Consider the following 21974-nt stretch of genomic DNA (forward strand, 5'->3'; position numbering starts at 1 on the left):
ATTTTCGAGTTAAACTCAATTTTTACAATATTTTTGTTTATTAAATTAAGTGAAAGTGCAGAATAGTTACAAAACACCCTACCCTCCCTATGTTAAAAATGGCTTTCTAAATATTAAAAAAAAAAAACCCAAAAAATAACGTTATTATTTCAGCACGGTAAGTACCTTAATAACAAATGATACCATCTACTTAGCTAAACACTTCACTGCAGTTTCACGGCATCACCGATCATCAAAAGTGTCCGTGCAGTGACTGACTGACTGACTGACTGGGCCAGTCACTGACTGGCATCAATTTTTTATTGTTTCAAGTGTCAGGAATACACTTGGTATTAGTGAAACTGCACCGAAGTGTAGTTACGTTTAGTACATATCATATCATTTATTATTATTATTGATATACATACATCATACGATTATGTGCGGATTGAATATCCATGCCGGCGGTTTCTGAGGCAATGGGTGTTTGAATACGACCCTTTCATAGCCAAACAATAAACATTGCCCCAGAAACCGCTAGTAAGAATAACTACTCAGAGCGCAGGATAGTTTTTTTACTCTTGTGTAGAAATAGACAAAATAATCAAGTTGCTGCTCTAAATACACAAAAATGAGGTGCACTTATTTGAATGATACTATGATAGGTCTGTCCTCTTTTGGCCAAATAAAAACATTTTGATTTCATGTATCAAAACATCAATTTCACTATTAATTGTTTCGTGGTGTTCTTTATTTGGTGCAAGTGCAGAGAGTGATCCGCGCTATTTTTTAAATCGTATTTCCAAGTTTAATTGAAGTTTTATGATATGTTTTTTTTTTTTATTCAATTGTAAAGTTGAAGTATAGAATAGGTACAAAACACCCTCCCCTCTCCATATTAAGAATGGCTTTTTAAATAATAACGTTATTATTTACGTCCGGATCACTCTCTGCACTAGTACCCTTTATTTTTTTTTAAGGTAAACGTTAAAATTATATATATATATATATATATATATATATATATATATATATATATATAATGTGTACACTGAACTTTAATAGCAATAACGATAATAATAATAATAATAATAATAATAACAACAACAACAACATACAAAAAACAAACAAAACATACGCACAGGAAATTCAATTATCAAACACGAAAATCCAAAAGCAAAAATGGATGTTTTTCTTTTTTGATTTAACGCGTTTCTTACCGACAAATCTGTGTCAATCCATGGAAAAAAAGGGCCACAAGAGATGTACGAAAGCACCTGTTTTTTTTTACTAAATTATTTTCTTGTTTTTCTCACGTTCTAACGATCAGTAGTAGTAGTAGTAGTAGCAAGTGCGTTAAAAAATGCGTGTTTTTATATTAACTATTGTTCATCATTATTTAAAAATGATAATGTTATTGTTTAAAAGGGGAAAAACACGCATTTGTAAAGAACCGTTATTATATGCGTTGCTTTGCTGTTGTTGGAAATGTATTTTAGTTGTGGTTAGATGGAAAGTACGAATATATGTCGTGCTCTTCTAAGCCATGTGTGGATGCGCCCGTGTGTGTGTGGGGGGGGGGCCGTTGTGCTTATGGTTTTTGTGTATATGTAATTATTACATACGTACGTGTGTGTGAGTTTGGCAGGGATTGAATTGAAAGGAGGAGAGAGTGAGAGAGAAACAAGGTTTAAAAACGAAGGTGTGTGTGTGTGTGTGTGTGTCTGTATCTGTGTGTGTGTGTGTGTGCGTTAAAGAGAACGTGCAGTTCTATAGTAAAACAAAAAACAAAACAAATAACGAAAAAAAAAAATGAAAAAAAAAACGAAACGTGTTTGTGTGACTTAAAGCTTAACTAAACAATTCGACTTGGTGCAGCAGCAGCAATGGATATATTAAGTAAAATATGTGATTGCATTTTGTGAAGTGAAATACACAAAATAGTTTAAAAAAAAAAAACTAACGATTAATAAGCGCGTAATGTTTTGAGTGCTTGGTCATATTTTTAAACTAACGCATTTCAAGTAAAAACGTTATTACGTATTCATGTGTCATATCGAAATAAGTATAAATTCTCAAAATTATGAAATATAATCCAGTAGAAAGATGCACTAGACGTAATTTAACAAAAAGTAATCTTCCACAATTACGTTCTTTTAAGATTTGTTTAACAATGGCGGGCCCCTAATTTAAGTCAGTTTAAGTCAAGGGAGATAAGTCATTTTGTCATACTGAATTGGTCGCACAACTTTTCCACATTAAAACGTACGGTAAAGCTCGATAATTTGATAAATTTTACTTTTACTTGTAATTATTTTTCTCTTACGTAATTTTTTGAATTTATACAAATTTCGACATGACACGTAAGTACGTAATAATGTTTTCACCTGAATGTGTTAGTTTAAAAGGTCACCAATCTACACAAGCACCTATTTAAAAAAAAAAATTTACATGGGGGTCACCACTTATCAAGGCTCAAAGGCCACTCAAGGATAAGCGTTATTGCGTGTACAGTAGTCAATGAGATAGTATTGGAGTAATCATTAGTATTGGGGGGTTTGATAGAGTGTCTTACTTAAGGGAGCGGTTTGTCAGGAGTTTGTTTATGTTGGACTTGAATATGTCCAAGTTGTAGTCAGGTGGGAAACAGGCAAGCGGCAGAGAGTTCCACTGGCATGCAGTTCTAAGAAAGAAGCTTTGCTCATGGAATTTACGTTTGGATTTAGGCACAGATAAAGAGTGGGGAAAATTATTGACAGTAGTTTCAGCCAGACGGGTGTTTCTCGTAAAAGATTGGCGAGGGGGGACGAGAGAGTGGAGCTCAGACGAGCACCTGCCATGGAATTAACGATAAAACAAAGACAGGCTCGCAACGTCTCTTCTGTGAGAGAGAGGTTGCAGGGGAGAGAAAAGGGCATCCGCCACTAAACCACGAAGTCTATTTTGTACTCTGTCAAGGCAGGATAGGCTGTTTTTAGCAGCTCCTGCCCAGATGTGGCAGCAGTACTCCATCCTTGGACGTACTTGGCTTTTATACAGATAGAGAATTCTTCTGGAGCGGTAGAAGGATCCCACCATTTTCCCAGCATCCCTGGCAACAGATTTGATGTATGTGTTCCATTTCAGATCAGGAGTAAAGGTCAAACCCAAAAGCTTGTCAAAACATGGAGCCTCTCCAAGACGAGAGCCATTCATTTCAATTGATGCCAGATGGGGATCAGAGCATTGATGATGTAAAGATAGAAGCTTGGTTTTGGATGCATTAAAAGTGACCAGCCACCTCTTCCCCCACTGTACCACGCGCTCAAGATCAGAGGAGAGAGAATTAGAGAGAACTTTGTCATTTACAGCCTTTGATGTGTTGCCATAGATGGTCGTGTCATCAACATAGATGTCAATGAATGATTTAAGTATGTGTTTTGGGAGATCATTGATGTAAATCAGGAAAAGAGTTGGGCCGAGGATGGACCCCTGGGATACTCCAGCATTAATACTGTGGGCCTCTGATTTCTGCCCATCAACCACTACTCTTATGAACCTATCAGAGAGAAATGATTTAATGATTGAGAAAACATTTCCAGTAATACCATAGCTGGAAATCTTGTGAAGTAGGCCTTTATGCCATACCTTATGGAAGGCCTTCGATATGTCAAGAGCAATTGCCCTGGAAAGGAAACCTTTGTCAAGAGATTCACTAATCCTATGTGATATAACCGTTAGCACATCTGCTGTAGATCTTGCAGAGCGGAAACCATATTGCATGTCACTAAGAAGGTTGTTTCTGTTGAGGTGGTTGACTACTTCTTTATTTAATATGGATTTGAACAACTTACTCATGACACACAGGAGACTTATTGGTCTGTACTGAGAGGGAGATGTCTTTTCACCTGAATTCTTAAATACAGGGCATACTCATGAGGTTTTCCAGGGTGTTAGGAAGCACTTCTTAAGGCAACGCTTAAATAGTTTTGTAAGTATGGGGGCAAGTTCTAGTTGGAGATTTTTCAGCACTATAACTGGAATGCCATCAGGGCCAGTTGCTTTACTGGAATCAAGGTTCTTGATTAACTTGGCGACCTCACGCACAGATATTTGTATGTTACCTAGCATGTTGTCTGTTATAGGAGGAAATACAGGTAGTTGATGATCATTGTCGCATAGGGTAGAATTAGCTGCAAAGTTCTTGGCAAATAGTCTGGCCTTGTCTGATGCTGACGAGATGATCTCAGGTCCATTGATGATAGTTGGGATAGAACGCACGCTTCTGTTCAAGATCCTGTTTGCTATTTGCCAGAACTGGTGAGAACCAAGCTGCTGCTAAGCTACTTTGGATTTAACAGACTGAGCATATAGCTCTCTTGCATGTTTTATTACTCTTTTTTGTTATTGTTAGCATTTGGAGAGAAAGGGTCATCCACACCACACTGCTGCAGAGGGGTTGTCTCAGGATCTGAAGCCCCCCCCCCTCCTCTTTTAATAGTTGCCAAATTTATTGAATTGAGTTTAATGTTGAATCACAGACGTACTATTTTGGCTTGATGTCTACAAGGAAAATAAATATCTACAACATATGCGTCCAATTTGTTTCAATATATGAACGCCATGCTCCTTCAGCTCCTTGTGTAATGTGTATGTTCTCTCTGGTGTTGGAAATAACGAAAGTTTGTAGTGTTTTGCTTCACACAAAAGATTACGAAAATTAAATTGGGTTAAATTAGCATAAGATTTTAATTCATTAAAATAGATTACTGAGCCTTCAGCAACTTCTAGTTAAATAATTAATTGAGGCGGTAGCAGGTCTTTTCTTTGAGCATTCGAGTTAGGATCCGAAGCGCGGTAACAACATATTCTTTTGAAATCAGTTAGAAGTGCTTTTCTTGCTCTTGTACCGAGTTAATTGCAATATTAGGTAGAGATCGCATGATAAAATGTAAGTATTTCTTATTTCTTAGTTTTTTTTTTGTATTGTTATTTCACCGCTAACAAGGCACAGTACTACTTTGACGTATTTGGGATCAAATTCACAGAGATACTATGTAAGGAGTTGAGCAGCAAGATTTTTGTTCACATTACACTTGAACTTCTGTATATCAGTGCAGTCAAGGAAGCAGGAACCCGGGAGGGAATTCCAAAGTCTAGCAGTTTGAAGGAAAAAAACAATTTGAGTAGAAAGTTTTCCGGCATCTAGGGATCTCTACAATGAAGGTTTGGGATTTTGCTACATCTAGATATATTAGATTCATGTTACACAGATAACAATCCAAAGCAGTACCAGAACAACACTTATTGCATTAAATGTATACAGTTAATTGAACAAAAGTTGCTATTTTTATCCAGTAAATATGTTAGCCTTATGAACCATTTTTGTGTGCAAAATGATTGCGGATATTCTAAAACTAAATTTAATGTTGGAGAAATCAATTAGAATTAGAAAAATTCCAATTTATTGGCATGTTGTCCAAACTTCCAACTTCCAAATGCAACGATCTTTTCACTGACTTCCACGCGTCTGTATAAGTAACACACCTTCTCTCAACTCCAAAAGCAATTCTGCTGATCAAACTTACTTCTTCAAAATCCAATTTCAAAATTAACCTCCTCTCTGAAAAATTAACCCTCTTTTATCTCCAACCAGGAGCATCTCATCTGTATTGCAGGCATATACAGAGATAAGACAGCCATTTTTGTTTCTTTTTTCATTCCTTCATTTCATTCCACCACTGACCCGTTGAATTATGCACGCATGCTAGTTAGGTAAGTCACACATTTTCCTACACTCCCTCCTGATCTCATGATCACAAACAGGGCAGGGGAGCAGTCGTCTTTGTCGGGTACTTCTTCAAAGAATCAGGGACAGCACTTCCTCATTGCCATCTTCCTCATTACCACCGTTATTGCCACCAGTCTGTTCCATTATCCCCTCTCGTGGTTCCATAGGCGGTGTTTCACAATCATGGAGGGTGGGCAGTATTTATCCTTCTCGGGTACTTCGATGACAAATTGGAGGCATTTCTTCCTCATCTCCATCTTTCTCATCACTATTGCCACCAGTATGTCCCATCATTTCCTCATCTGATTCTGTAGGTAGTGTTTCTATGCTCACCTGAAGAGGCAGTAGGCGATCAGGATCATCTCTGAACTGTATGTGATCCTCCTCATTGTCATTAGAATCAGAAGTATAACAGGGGTGGATATCTTTCACGTGACGTGGTACACCATCAATCAACATGGTATGAGAACTTATGATTTTATCTATTTGTTCTCTGCGAAATTTTGCAGTGCAAAATAGCATTCGGGGGTTTTACCCAAACATGGTCTTCCACTTTATATAGTGTATTGACAACACTATTGGATATTTGTTGTCCGCAAGATTGAGCTTTTAAACAATACCTATTTTTTCAGTGTTGGTCACGTGTGTCAAATGTTTTAGTGACGAATACAAGCATACATACATACATATACACACAGAAACCGATAATTGAGATTTATATTATAGATTAGCCTGGGTGCCCAGCGTTGTCTGGGTGTTTTCAGGTGTGGTTTAAGCAAAGATAATAAAAAAATTGGTAGTAGCAATATTTTGGAAGTATAATGGGGTATGATCCCACACAGTCAGACGATTCTATTTATAAACGATGCTGCTAGGAACTGACGAATCGAATTAATTCACGTTCTGCTACCAACCAATCAGAAACCAGAATTGCTTCATAAATATTAAACCTTTTCTGTACCAATTTCACATGTTTTTTTTTTCCGTCTCGACACGGTAAGAATATTTTGCTCTGTGGAACTGTCTACTGCAAACAAGTCACCTCTCAGGACTTGTGTGTAACAACGAACCATCGGAAACTGTTCTGTCTACTGCAAACCAGTCACCTCTCAAGACTTGTTTAGAACAACGAACCATCTGAAACTGTTCTGAAACTAAACATGGCTTACACTTCTAGAGGTTATGCGCCCAGCGTGCATCTTTATTTCGATGGATCCGAATGAAAATTCGAATTGTGGCAAGTTAAATTTCTAGGATATCTACGAATCCAAAAGCTACACAAAATACTTCAAACACAACCTGAAAACAGAAATGACCCCGACTTCATTGAAAAGAACGCAACTGTCTTTGCGGAATTAATACAGTGTTTAGATGACCGAAGTCTATCACTGGTAATGAGAGGAGCCCTGGACGATGGCTGCAAAGCATTAAACATATTGTGAGAGCATTATTTATCGAAAGGAAAACCCAAAATTATTTCTTTATACACTGAACTGACCTCTCTAAAATGAATGGAAGCCGAAACTATTACTGATTATAGTATAAGAGCTGAAACGACTGCAAATTCTTTGAAAATGTCTAGTAAAGTTATAAGTGACAGTCTGTTAATTTCCATGGTCCTTAAGGGATTACCAAGTGATTTCAAGCCATTTACCACCGTGATAACCCAGAAAGAAAGACCCATGACTTTAAGCCAATTCAAGATAGCACTCAGAAGTTACGAAGAAACTGAAAAAATGATCACAGAAAAAAACGAATCCGCAAATATCATGAAATTTAAAAATACACACATAAAAACACCAAAATTAAATTATGCCCATGCCAGGAATAAAAACCGCAACTTTGCCAAAAACAATTTTTCTTCTAAGAAAAGTACAAAAATTATTTGCTATAATTGTGGATGACCTAATCACAAGAGTTTCCAATGTAGATACAGGACTCAAAATGGCGACTCCATTAAAAATGTAGAGAGCTCTGTTAGCGAACATACATTTTTATTTTCATGTATGTTTAATGCTTCAACAAACAATAATAATTTTCTTGTTGATTGTGGGGCCACGGCACATGTGATTACAAAGGAATCTGATTTTATCAATTTTGATCCCAACTTTAAGCAACAAAATCATTTTGTAGAACTAGCTGACGGGAGTCGAGTCAATGATATCGTTTTGAAAAGAGGCAATGCGAAAATCTCGTTAAAGAACAATAAAGGTGAACTGTGTTTCTGTATTCTAGAAAACGCTCTTTTAATCCCAAAATTTAAACAAAATATATTTTCTGTACAAGCTGCCACAAAACAAGGTGCAAATATAAACTTTAGCCCCAATAAATCAAAACTGGTATACCCGAATGGAACTGTATTCGACATTAAAGAAAATGAAAGACTATATTATTTAAATAGCGTAGTCCCATCAAAAACTGCCTGCCATGATCTACAGACATGGCATAAAATTCTTGGACACTGCAATACTCCTGATATCAAAAAGTGGCCGGCTGTAGTTGATGGAATGAAAATACAAACATTAAAAAACTTCAACTGCGACGTCTGTATGCAAGGGAAAATGACAAACTATCAAAACAAGATACCAGACAAAAAGGCCAAAAAAAATCCTATCAATGGTGCATTGTGACTTGAATGGTCCTGTGGAACTGATGGCCAGAGAACATTATAGATACGTGTTGAATTTCGTAGATGACGATTTAGGTTTAATAATGGTTTACTTTTTAAAGAACAAATCTGATACCCTGCTAGCAACTAAAAAATATCTAGCCGACATGGCACCCTGTGGTGAAGTCAAGTGTATTCGCTCTGACAACGTTACGGAATTCACCAATAAAGACTTTGAACTTTTACTAATTAACCATCATATCAGGCATGAAACATGAGCTCCTAGATCGCCACACCAAAACGGGACTGCTGAACGTGTGTGGCGGACACTTTTTGAAATGGCAAAATGCCTACTCATTGAATTAAAACTCCCGAAAAACCTCTGGACGTACGCACTTATGGCGGCAGCCTATATACGCAACAGGTGCTTTAACAAAACACTATCTAAAACTCCATATGAATCTTTCTGTGGTAAAAAGAAAATTTAAGCAGAATGCATATATTTGGTTCAACTTGCTTTGCATATATAAATAAAAAGAGTAAATTGAATATTAAAGCTGAGAGAGGTATATTTCTTGGATACGATAAAAACAGTCCAGCCAATTTAGTATTTTTTCCAGAAAAAATAAAATAAATAGAATCCGATGTGTAAAATTCACAGACACGTTTAATTTTACAGATGAAAACCTGTCATATGAAGAAGATGAAATTATATTCCCTCAAATAATTAAAACAAACGAAGACAATAAAAATGACGGAGACAAGAGTGTCCATGATGATGATGATGATGATGATGATAAAGTCGAAAGATATCCCAAAAGAAATAGAAGGCGACCTGATTTTTTTGTGGTCGGCAATATAAAAGATTATCAAATCAACTATTTCTATTCAATGGAAAATGTGCCAAAAAGCTTTAATGAAGCAATTAATTCAAAACATTGTGATGACTGGAAAATTGCCATGAAAAAAGAAATAGATGCCTTAACCGAAAATGATACCTATACGGTAGTGCCTCTCCCAAAAGATAAACATGTTATTTCTACAAGATGGGTCTTTACAAAAAAGACTACAGCATCAGGCGTAGAACAGTACAAAGCTAGATTTGTTGCTAAAGGATACTCTCAGATTTACGGTATAGAATATTTTTCTACGTTTTCACCGACCACAAACCTAATAACAATCAAAATTTTACTGCAAATCGCATCACAATATGACCTAATGAAATGGCAAAATGCCTACTCATTGAATCAAAACTCCTGAAAAACCTCTGGACGTACGCACTTATGGCGGCAGCCTATATACGCAACAGGTGCTTTAACAAAACACTATCTAAAACTCCATATGAATCTTTCTGTGGTAAAAAGAAAATTTAAGCAGAATGCATATATTTGGTTCAACTTGCTTTGCATATATAAATAAAAAGAGTAAATTGAATATTAAAGCTGAGAGAGGTATATTTCTTGGATATGATAAAAACAGTCCAGCCAATTTAGTATTTTTTCCAGAAAAAATAAAATAAATAGAATCCGATGTGTAAAATTCACAGACACGTTTAATTTTACAGATGAAAACCTGTCATATGAAGAAGATGAAATTATATTCCCTCAAATAATTAAAACAAACGAAGACAATAAAAATGACGGAGACAAGAGTGTCCATGATGATGATGATGATGATGATGATAAAGTCGAAAGATATCCCAAAAGAAATAGAAGGCGACCTGATTTTTTTGTGGTCGGCAATATAAAAGATTATCAAATCAACTATTTCTATTCAATGGAAAATGCGCCAAAAAGCTTTAATGAAGCAATTAATTCAAAACATTGTGATGACTGGAAAATTGCCATGAAAAAAGAAATAGATGCCTTAACCGAAAATGATACCTATACGGTAGTGCCTCTCCCAAAAGATAAACATGTTATTTCTACAAGATGGGTCTTTACAAAAAAGACTACAGCATCAGGCGTAGAACAGTACAAAGCTAGATTTGTTGCTAAAGGATACTCTCAGATTTACGGTATAGAATATTTTTCTACGTTTTCACCGACCACAAACCTAATAACAATCAAAATTTTACTGCAAATCGCATCACAATATGACCTAAACATCCATCAAATGGACGTAAAAAATGCTTATTTGAATTCCCCAATAGACTGAAATTTATATTACCCCTCCAGAGGGATTCATAATGAAAAATAAAAATAGCGTGTGGCGACTTAACAAGTCATTATATGGTCTAAAGCAAAGTGCTCAGTGTTGGAATACAGTATTTCATGATTATATTATTAAACAACAATTTAGACAATGCACTGTAGACCCCTATTTATATACCCAACACAAAGACGATAAACTACTGATTTTGGTTTTGTTGGTTGATGATATTTTAATTGCATCAAATTGTGACATAATGTTAACCGATATTAAGAACAAATTAAGTAAAAGATTCAAAATGACCGATCTTGGCAAATATCCTGGTTTCTGGGGATAGAATTTACTCAAAGCAAAGGACTTGTTACGATGACTCAATCGAGATACATTGACAAAATACTATTAAAATTTGGAATGGAAGAGTGCAAGAAATGCTCTACACTGGTCGAAAATGATATTAATAAAAATATACACACAGGATCTGAAATAATAAATGACAAAGAATACCACGAAATTATAGGTAGTCTTATATATTTAATGACTGCAACCAGGCCCGACATATGCTATACAGTAACAAAACTGTCACAAAAATTATCACGACCGACAATGAAGGATTTAAACAAAGCTAAACAAGTCCTACATTATTTAAAAGAAACTAAAGAACAGAAGTTAGTATTTAGAAAATCAAGAAATCCCCTAAAGTTAGAAGGATTTTCAGATTTAGACTGGGGAAACGACGAAGATCACAAGAGTATATCTGGATATTGGTTCAGACTCTCAGAAAATGGGCCTATTATTTCATGGAAATCTAAAAAGCAACAGATTGTATCTCTCTCTACGTGTGAAGCAGAATTTATTGCAATCACACACACGACCCAGGAAGCACTCTACCTGAAAAATATCCTAAAGATTATTTTAGAGCAAGAATCAAGTAAAAGTCCCATAGTAATTAATTGTAATAATCAAACCAGTATAGTCTTAGTACAGAACACGATAATCAACCAAAGATCTAAGCATATAGATATAAAATACCATTTCATAAAAAACGAGATGAAAAAGGAATCCATTATTTTGAATTACATATCATCAGAACAAAATATCACTGATATATTCACGAAACCCGCAACAAGAATAAAGTTACAGCGTTTTTTCTCAAAACTTGTTGGGGGATTCAACTGAATAATTTTTTTTTTCACGGCCTTGTATGTATATAGATTTCTAATATATCAAAAAAAAAAAATTAGTCCTGGACAAGATGTTAAATTGTATCCATTTTATTTGTATTAACACTTTAACCTACTAATGCATAACTAATACTTTTGCTGGAAAAAAAAAAGTCGCTTAAAAAAAAAAGAAAAAAACTCTTTGTAATTTTCCTTTTCGACAAAATACCTTTTGCATGCTTATTTTAAGGCGCGCAGAAATTACAATTGACTTTTATTTTTTGTGCACATTAATTTTCTTTCTTATTTTTCAAAAATGTCCTATCTTTTTTGCATTGTTTTCATTAAAAAAAAAACACTCTTTAAACGGGCACATATTGTATGTCTTTATTTTTATTTATATTTATTTATATGTATGCGTTTTTCTTTTCTTTTTTTTTTTTACAAAACTGCATAATCAAATTTAAGAAATGGCTTCTTTTTCACATACCCACCCTTTTTATTTCTCTTCTCTGTACACATATATCTGTTTTGACATTTGAGCACAATTAAAAATGGCGTCTTTTTACATGCTAAAATTGTAAGATCCAAATGATTTCTAATTTTTGTTATGTATAATTGAATATAAAAATATATTTATTTTTGAGCAGAACGAACACAAGGGACTTCCCCATTATAAAAAATAGGAAGGATGTTGCAATATTTTGGAAGTATAATGGGGTATGATCCCACACAGTCGGACGATTCTATTTATAAACGATTCTGCTAGGAAGTGACGAATCGAATTAATTCACGTTCTGCTACCAACCGATCAGTAGCCAGAATTGCTGCATAAATATTAAACCTTTTCTGTACCAATTTCACATGTTTTTTTTCCGTCTTGACACGGTAAGAATATTTTGCTCTGTGGAACTGTCTACTGCAAACAAGTCACCTCTCAGGACTTGTGTGTAACAACGAACCATCGGAAACTGTTCTGTCTACTGCAAACCAGTCACCTCTCAAGACTTGTTTAGAACAACAAACCATCTGAAACTGTTCTGAAACTAAACATGGCTTACACTTCTAGAGCAGGCAGGATCAAACCCGTACCACCAAGGAGGAAAAGAATGTGAAAAAAAGAGGATAGTGAATTCAATGAGTTGGTAATTAACTTTTGCTCGGGTGGAGTATAAAATAAAAAAAAAATGATAGAGAGAGAGGTGGGACTGAACTCGAATATGTAGGGTAATTAATCTTCCTTGCTGACCATTAGGTCTAAGAGGACAGTGAATTCAATGAGTAAGTAATTTACTTAAGAATTATCATGCATGCACAGAAATGAATGTTGCTTTTAAATCTGGCTGGGGGTCAAGTAAGGTTCCTGATTTCTGATGTGGTATTTATTTGCTTCCCTACGAAAGCAAATTAAACACAAGGTCGTTTTTAATGTGGGGAAAACCAGCTCCTCAAAAAAGGGGGCACTGGCAGTATCCCCAAAAAATAGTAATTGTCTCAGTATGAAGGTTTTCCCCTACATTGACCAATTAACTTTTTGCCGCTTTTTCGAACAGTTTTGCTTTATACGAAAAAGCCAAATAAACACCCTAGATGATGCAACGGTGGGAATTTTGTTTAACTCGATCAAAAAAAAAAAAAAGAAAGAAAGGATGTCCGTTTGCGAATGTGACATATTATGATCTGGGAAGTATGCGGAAACTTCTTACGGAATCTAACCGACATGAGAAATCCGATCCAAAAAGCCTTTCATGAACATACACAAACGCTCGTGCCCATTTTGCCTTTTATATAATAGACTAGCGTTACCCGGGTGTTTTGAGGTGTGTGTTGAGCAAAAAAAAATTTTTTTTATAAAAGTGGATAAAAATAAATGTAGACACAACACTCCTTTGCAAATCGTAGATATTATAATCTAGGGGGTATATAAAAAGTTCTAAAAAATATTAACTCCCCAGAGAACCCCATTCCCCCCTCCCCGAAAAAAGCCTTTGCTGGGCATACAAAAACGCATGCACCTGCTTTGTCTTTTATATAGATAGACTAGCGGGGGTGCCCAGCGTTGCCTGGGTGTTTGTCGGTGTGTGTGTGGAGAAACAAAAAGTTGTAGTAGGCAGACAGGCTTGAACCTGGTGCGAAGGCAAAAAAGAAAATGAAAGAAAACTTGACATTTTACCATTCGGCCAGGAACGGAAAGGATTGAAAAGCGTTCTAATTCAGCGATTCAAAAGTTGACGTGCAGAAATTGAAAATTAAGTGAATGAGTTCACGTAGGCAAAGAAAGTAAATCAAGCACTTAAGTTTGGCTGTAAGCCAGTTAAGCTTTCAGCTTCCAGCTCCCTCCAAAGGAGGGGGGGGGCTCTGGCAGTGTCTTAATGAGAATGAGTAGCAATTGTCTGATATGAAGGGTATTCCCCACAGTGATCAAAGCTGATTGCCTTTCAAGACACGAAGGCCAGCGACATGTTTATTTTGATTCAGTTTCGCTTTTATACAAAAAAACACCAACAAACACGCAAGAGAGCAGAATAGCGGGAATTTTATAAAAGTCGATCAAAATAAATCTACAGATGACGTCTGTTCATAAATTGTAGATATTACAATCTAGGGAGTATATAAAAAGTTCTAAAATATACCTCCCCAAGACCCCCCCTCCACCGGCAAAAAAAGCCTTTGTTGGACATACAAAAACACGCGTGCTGCTTTTGACTTTTATAGAAGACTAGCGAGGGGTACCCAGTGTTGCCCAGGTGTTTGGAGGTGTGTGTGGAAACTCCGGGGGTGGGGGGAGGGGTTAAAAAAATGTTTTGGTAGGTAAGTATGAGGATTAAACCCGAACCCTTGAGGCAAAGTTGTAAATTAAAGTGTGAAAAAAAAACGTGCGACGTTAACCATTGCCCCACCACGAGATGCTAACGGAAACATGTTTGAATTTATTTAATTACTTGGATTTGGCAGGTGCCCGTTTTAATGAGTTAATGAGGTCAAGTTTGACTGCGGGATAGTATTTCATTTACTGCGGAACGCTTACCAAGATGTTATAGGAAAAAGACTAACCCACATGCGGCGAGCGACAAATGTTGAATATTTATCTTCCCAAAGTCGAGCAAATTAAATAGACAGGCGAGCTTCGTTGTTAACTCTGAGATATTACGATTTATATGTGATATAAAAAGTTTTAAAAAGTTGTTAAAAAAGTTGTCTGAAAAAAGCCTTTTGTAGGCATACAGAAAAAGCGAACACACATACAAACATACATACATTTTCGCTTTTATATTTATAGATGTTTATGGCAATAATTTCATGTAAACTGAAGAAATAACATTATTCTAACTTATCATGAAATGATTTGACGATTTCGAAATGATTCAGTGGATTGTCAAGCATCAGTTAATAGTTAATTCTTGAAGATGTGGAATTTGTAATTTACTATGCTCGTTGAACCATTATTTGCAGTCAATTGATGGTTGGAGATGGAAATGTTCTAAAGGTGGATTTTGTTATTCAATACAAAAAGAACTAATTTTTTCAGAGAAGCAAACTTTCCTTACGAACAATTATTTTTATAATTTATATGTAGAATTTAATTATTACGAACAATTATTTTTATATTTTATATGTAGAATTTAATTATTACGAACAATTATTTTTATATTTTATATGTAGAATTTAATTATTACGAACAATTATTTTTATAATTTATATGTAGAGAAATGATATCTTTCAGTTTCAGTCAGTCTTTACGTAAAACTTGACCTCAGCGGCCATTTTCTTTCTAATCCATTGTGTCTATGCATTACCTATATTCTAAGTATGTACATTATGGGAGGGAGTTGTTATAGATGGTAGAGTGTAGCAGGAATTGTTTTTGGATTAGATTATTCATTGGAACTTGTGTGTGTGTGTGTGTGAGAGAGAGAGAGAGAGAGAGAGAGAGAGAGAGAGAGAGAGAGAGAGAGAGAGTTTGTTCTCTATGAACCCCTAAACGGCTCAGCCAATTTGTTTCATGAAATTTCACACAAATGTACTTTATGTGGTTGGCAATGTTCTTAGATAGGCTTGTATTGGAATGTTTTCAATAAGCATTGATAATTGAAAAAATCCAATAAAAGAAAGAACAAGCAATTTTGGCCAAAATTTACGCCTTATACAACCTAACATCACAAGTGCATTCGAGAAGCTTTATTACCACACAAGCAGAAAAGCCCAGCAAATAAAATCAACAGTAGGTTCTTTGATATGACAGAGGCACGTTCAAAATGAATGTTTATGTTTAGTGCACAATTGAACTATGATACCTGACTTTTGCATTTTAAACTTTAATTAAAGTCATTATATTAAATAACTGTATAAAATCAACAGTAGGTTCTCTACAGTGCAATGTAGACTACAATGTATTGTGAACTAAGTCACCGCAGAGTGACATGTAAAGCTTTCTCCCGGTGCACCATGGTGGGTCCCCAACGAGAGCAGACAATCGATTTGGTTGAAAAATGTGTGATTTCACCGATTTCGATGACAGTAAAATATGTGAGAATGAAACATTCGTTGATCCTCATTTAATCCTGGGCAACATTGGGTCTCCCTGCTAGTACACAATACTTTGGTGTCTGTTTGAGGCGCATGAAGAATGTGCTTTGTTTGACGCCATACAACATTCTATCATCAAAACAAAAACGACTTTGTGTTCATTTTCTTCTCCTCATTCTTCCATAATCTTTGAAAACAATTTCTTATCTGAAGTTTTTGAGATAAGGAATTTTTATTCATATTCTTCACAATCAAACTGGTGTTCTCATGGTTTTTAGCGTCACAACAAATCACTTGCAACATTCCATAACCAGATCCACTCAAGTCCATATTTATTATAATTTTATCATTAACAAGCTTGCAGTCTGACTGTACAACACACTTAAACATGATATTTAAATTCATACAGATTGCGTATGTATTATTATAGAATCAATCCTCTATTGATTATCATATATTACGAGGAATAATTTGCCTGGTACACTAATTCGCAAAAAAAATAAATAAATACTTTCACAAGAAACACCCGTCTACCAGAAAACAATATCACTAATTTCCCCCACTCTTCATCTGTGCCTAAACCTAAACGTAGATTCCATGAACAAAGCTTCTTTCTTAGAACTGCACGCCTGTGGAATTGTCTTCCGTTTTCCTGCTTTCCGGCTGACTACAATATGGTTGTCTTCAAGTCTAACGTAAACAAGTTCTTGATGAGCCGTTCCATATAAGTTAACAAATTTACCGAATCTCCATTGCTAATGATTACTATATTGTCCAGTTTCTACTGTACACTCTTTAACCCTTATCCTCGAGTGGCCTCTTGGCTTTGATAAGTGGTGATTCCTATGTAAAAAAAAATAAATGAATAATAATGATAATGTCATTCATCAAATTATGTCTGTTTTTTACAATTTTACGTCAGCTGATATTTGGGCTTGACGATGAATGCCCTGGAAAAGTCATTTCTGATTAATGTTTAGTTTTAAAATATGCAAATGAAGAAATGATTTGTGGCGATTTTAAATGGTACATCTTCTTTTATTATAAATTGAACTCGTTAATAAGAAAAAATTGAAATAAAATGATGAGGACAACCCGGGTTTGAACAGGGGAATCATTTGATCTGTACTCGGATGCTCTATCATTGATCTGTATCTCGAGATGACAATAAATCTGTTTTTTTTTAAGAAGAAATGATTTGCTGAGATTTCATTATTTCGCTTGGCTGGTGTAACGTAAAATATTTCCATATAAAAATTTTTCTTTTTTATCTATAAGAGAAAAGGATTATTTTCAAGATCGGATTTTTTCGATTTTCGAAAAGGATTTGCTGGGATTTTATTATTTCCCTTGGCCAGTGTAACGCAAAATATTCCCCTGTAAAAATTCTTTTTATCTATAAAAGAGAAAGACTATTTTTCAGATAGGATTTTTTTTAATTTTCGATACTTATCGGATGAATTTCTGTGCAACACCTATCTAAGAACACTGCCAGACATATAAATTAGCTTTGTGTGAAATTTGCAAAATATAGACTCAGCCGTTTTGGAACCTATGAGGAAGGAACACACACACACACACACACACACACACACACACACACACACACACACACAAAGTAAATTTTATATAATAGAGATAATTTTAAGAAAGCCAACTAAAACTCTCACAATCCTGCTTGCTTGTTTGCATATTGGATATTTTAGATGACACGATGTGATAGGACCACATGTGGTATCCTACTTGACAACCGCTGACCCCAATGTTGTTTCCATAGTCTTCTTCACTTTTATTTTCTCTTCTCGTTTTGTCTATGTCGTTGCTCCCATACATTGTCGACTATCGAGGGGTATTTGTTTTATAATCCACAGAGGTACGAAAAAGTTGTCAAAACAAAAATATATAACAAATAAATGTTATCAAAGGCAATACAAGTTATTTTTCTACATAACTGGATGAGATTTTACTGTCTTTATTTAATATAAAATATTTATTCAGTTCCAAAAACAAGTAATGTTGAGCACTACTGGAAAACAAGAAAAAAATGGCCGCGAAGTCTCTTTACATTTTTGAACTCTCGACAATCACTTCAAAATTAGAAATAAATCAAAATGGTGGGAGAAACCTGTTAAAATGTTTTTGACTCATAATGAGGTATCACTCCAATGATTTTGACGATCGTTTTTATAACCACAAATTATAATAATCAACCACAAGTTATAATAACCAACCACAAGTTATAATAATCAACCAATCAGAAGCTTCCAAAGTTACTATAAAATTGTTGAATTTTGGATTCAATCAGTTCGCCGTCGTTTCTGTCAAAAACCTGCATTTGATTCTTTGCCGCCATCTTTGTTACTAGGAATTACTTAACACTCAAGATCGCAACTGCACTGAATCTTCTCCACCATCTTTGTTACTAGGAATTACTTAACACTCAGGACCAGAACGGCACTTATTCTTCACCGCCATCTTTGTTCAACATAATGTCTCAACACTTAACAAAACCCACCCAATAAATGTCGATGTACATGGGTTTACAAGTGAAAAAAATAAAATAAAAAATTACATAAATTCCAACACATTCTGCAAATATCAGTTGTACTCTGGGTGTGTGTGGGACACCATCGATCCTCTGTATGCTAAGATGCATATCAACTCATTTTGTGTATATTTATTTAGCAGCATGCATCTTCATGAGCGATAAACAGATAAATCATTACAAAGAAACAGACAATACAACACAAACTCGAGAGAAACATTCCGTAAATATTAGTTGTACTCTGGGTGTGTGTATGAGACCATCGATCCTCTAAAAGCTAACGTCCACATCTTAGTCATTTGTTGAGGCCGGTAATGTTGCTAAATAGGGTTTGTAGGTGATATGAGAAAACACGTCTGCGTAGGCATTAAAAATGTTTTTTATTTTAAACATTATTACATGAGGAGCCATTTCAAGTAAAAAGTTCATTTATTTTACTCATCGAAACTCAAGAAATCCATGATTAAAATATGTAAATGGAGGGAGGGGGATGCTGATCATGTAACAGAGAGTCAAGGCAAATATGGCAAAATGGTGTGTAACACTATCGACTCTTTATATGCATATCTTAGTTTTTCCTGTTCAGCTTATGTTTTTCAATTAGTTAATCAATTCGTTTTCTCATCTTGAACTTTTAAAGCTTTTCAAACCTTGTCCAAGCTGATCCTTTTAGTCTCGTTCACTGTCACACCTTGACCAACAATTCCATGTCAGCTTCCTTTTGTGTACCTTTATGAACAACTTCCTATCCATTGTTCTGCTGATAAACCCATTTCTTTTTCTCCCACTTCAACACTTGGAGGATAGAAACAGAGAATCAGACGAAATGGTGGGAAGAATGAAATTAGAAAAATCGAAAATAGTTTGAGAAATGGAAAAAAGAGGGAGAGAGTAATAACAATAGCAGCATAAAAGGAAAGGAAGAGGATAACATAAATAACTAAATGACATAAACAAAGAAGGGAAGCTTGAAAATCACAGAGCGTTATAAAAATAGTAATATAAGGTTTAAGACATGGAAATAGCTGAGGTATTTGCCCTGAATAGTCCTAGGAGGTTCATCCTCCCCAGTCTTACCTTCCCTATGTGGGATAGAGTAAGTTTATTGCTTACAGCCTGAAGTTCCCCGACCAGGGAATGTTGATTAGGCTTGTGGAAGCTGAAAACTTCCAGCCTAACTCGATTGTCGCCCTTTAACTCAGAAGAGCGACCTAGCTACGTCACTTCCTGTTCCCCATATTTCTTCCTCTTTTGCGCCGGACCTTCGAGCAGTCAAGATGTAACAAACACCGCTCCGGTGGCAATGGGCCACCACAATGCTCCTGGCTACCGTCAGCCTCTCGCAAGTAACGTTACTCATCTTTCAACGAACTCTCATTCTTTCTATCACTTCTTCATATATATTTATGTAAATAGATTGCATTTCCTTCGCTGATATATAACGGTATGTTTTCGTCTTCATTATGCAACCTTTTGCCTTTTCAATTCCTCTACCATTAAATACATCCACTATTATACACACATGGGGACGAGGTCGTCTATCACACAGCAGACCATCCTGTCCCCAACAGGCTGCTCAGACAATTTTTAAAAGGCCTGAGCGCTCCTTTTTTTTTTAGGGGCAACAGTTTGACTCTCTTTGCCTTCCGGCTTTATGTAATATCCCCCTGTGGTGGGAAGAAAGTATTATACCAGTCTGAATAATCGACAAAAGGGAGTGTGACACACAAGTTGGCGATCAGAAAACAGGAATAAAAAAAAAAAAAGACTCAAATTCAACTTCCTTTAAAGGACAAAAGTAAATTTCAAAGTTCCCCAACCAAATTTAGCATTAATCAAATTCATCATGAGCAACTTTTTTGTTTTTATTATTGTTACGTATGTGTGTTCTAATAAGTATTTGCTATTGTTCACGGCGAGTTTTTATTGTTTTGGAGTTGCTGACTGGACCAACCCATGTCTTTGACTAAGGTGCATCAGCATTAAACTTGATCTTTTAAGCACAGATCAGTTGACAGAGTAACCAGTTTGAAATCCACAAGATCATCAAAGGCTTCCTGGCATCTAGGGACCTTAACAATGAAGAGGTGGGATTTTGTTGTTAGTAGGGAACATGTGCATCGAGGGAACACAAGTGCTATAAGTTGATCAAAGTACTTTTAAAATAGACACAGGGATGCAACATTGTGGTGATGGGACAGGGGTTGGAGCTAGGCTGACAATGCGCAGGACCTATTAGATTTGAGACTCTTTTTTTTAAACCATGTCTGAGAGTGAGAAACTAGTGAGAGATACACCAGTCAAGATTTCATAACGTCATTTGTTTGAAATAGTTCGGACAAAAACCTTTCTGCAAGTTAACATCTATTTCCGTGCTTTTTTACTCATTCTGTGAATCAAAGTAACTCGTTGCCATTATTGGAATCAGATTTAATTGTTTCTTTTTTTTACACTTGTCGATATTGTTATGCAATAGAGTCCATATGAAAATACCAGCAGCAGTCGAAGGATGGGCGGCAACCTATTGTATAAGCAGCAGGAGCAGCGTTTTGGCATGTATGCAAATGGGCAAGTGTGATTGGGCTTGCATCTGAAGGAAAAAGAAAAAAAAGGATATTACGTGGTCAGGGAGAAACAAAGTCGGTGCCAAAAAAAATGGACGTATAAGAAATGGCTGTCTACAGCCGGCGTGTAGTGAAGCAGAAGCGAGAAACTTTTAAGCTGGTGTCAAGACGGGAAGAAAGAAAAACGGTAATAAAAAGTTTGTGTTAAGAAAGAAATAAAAGTCGAGTCGGATTTATTTATTTTTGTTTGTTTGTTCCTTTCGGTGCTAGACGATGTGGAAGTCCGAGAGAGGTTTGAACTGTAACAAGCATGGTCTGAGCGTAACTGCCACATTACAGTTACGCCCATGTATAAATATTTGTTATTGTTCACAATGAGTTTTTCTTGTTTTGTGTTGAGGTCGTTGACTAAACCAACCACTTACCCATGTCTCTGACCATCAAAGTTTTGTTCATCTTTTTAGCACACCATGGCCATAAATTGATTGACAGAAAAACTAGTCGGAACGCATGTGTTCGTTTTAGCATCAGGCTGAAAAATAATGCTGTTTTGAAAAAAGATAATTTATATAAAGAAATACAGAAAGTACGTAAAACTTTCTTTAGCTAAAAAACTACTTACATCTGAAAGTATCCTCTACCTCTACAAAGCCACGGTTCACCCATGCAT

The 21974-nt window shown here is 35.6% G+C and overlaps 1 protein-coding gene across 1 annotated transcript in view; it reads right to left on the bottom strand.

The window, feature by feature from the left end:
* Nucleotides 1-21974, bottom strand: part of LOC145243057 (uncharacterized) — a 130843-nt gene that overhangs the window by 60022 nt on the left and 48847 nt on the right. Inside the window, exon 4 of the mRNA XM_080106162.1 lies at nt 1200-1256. Within this exon, the coding sequence (XP_079962288.1) occupies nt 1200-1256 (57 nt within the window). The remainder of the gene's footprint in view (nt 1-1199; nt 1257-21974) is intronic.

Source organism: Euprymna scolopes, chromosome 21 (assembly GCF_053919585.1).
Source record: "Euprymna scolopes isolate OS-2025 chromosome 21, ASM5391958v1, whole genome shotgun sequence".
In the NCBI taxonomy this organism is placed as follows: Eukaryota; Metazoa; Mollusca; class Cephalopoda; order Sepiida; family Sepiolidae; genus Euprymna; species Euprymna scolopes.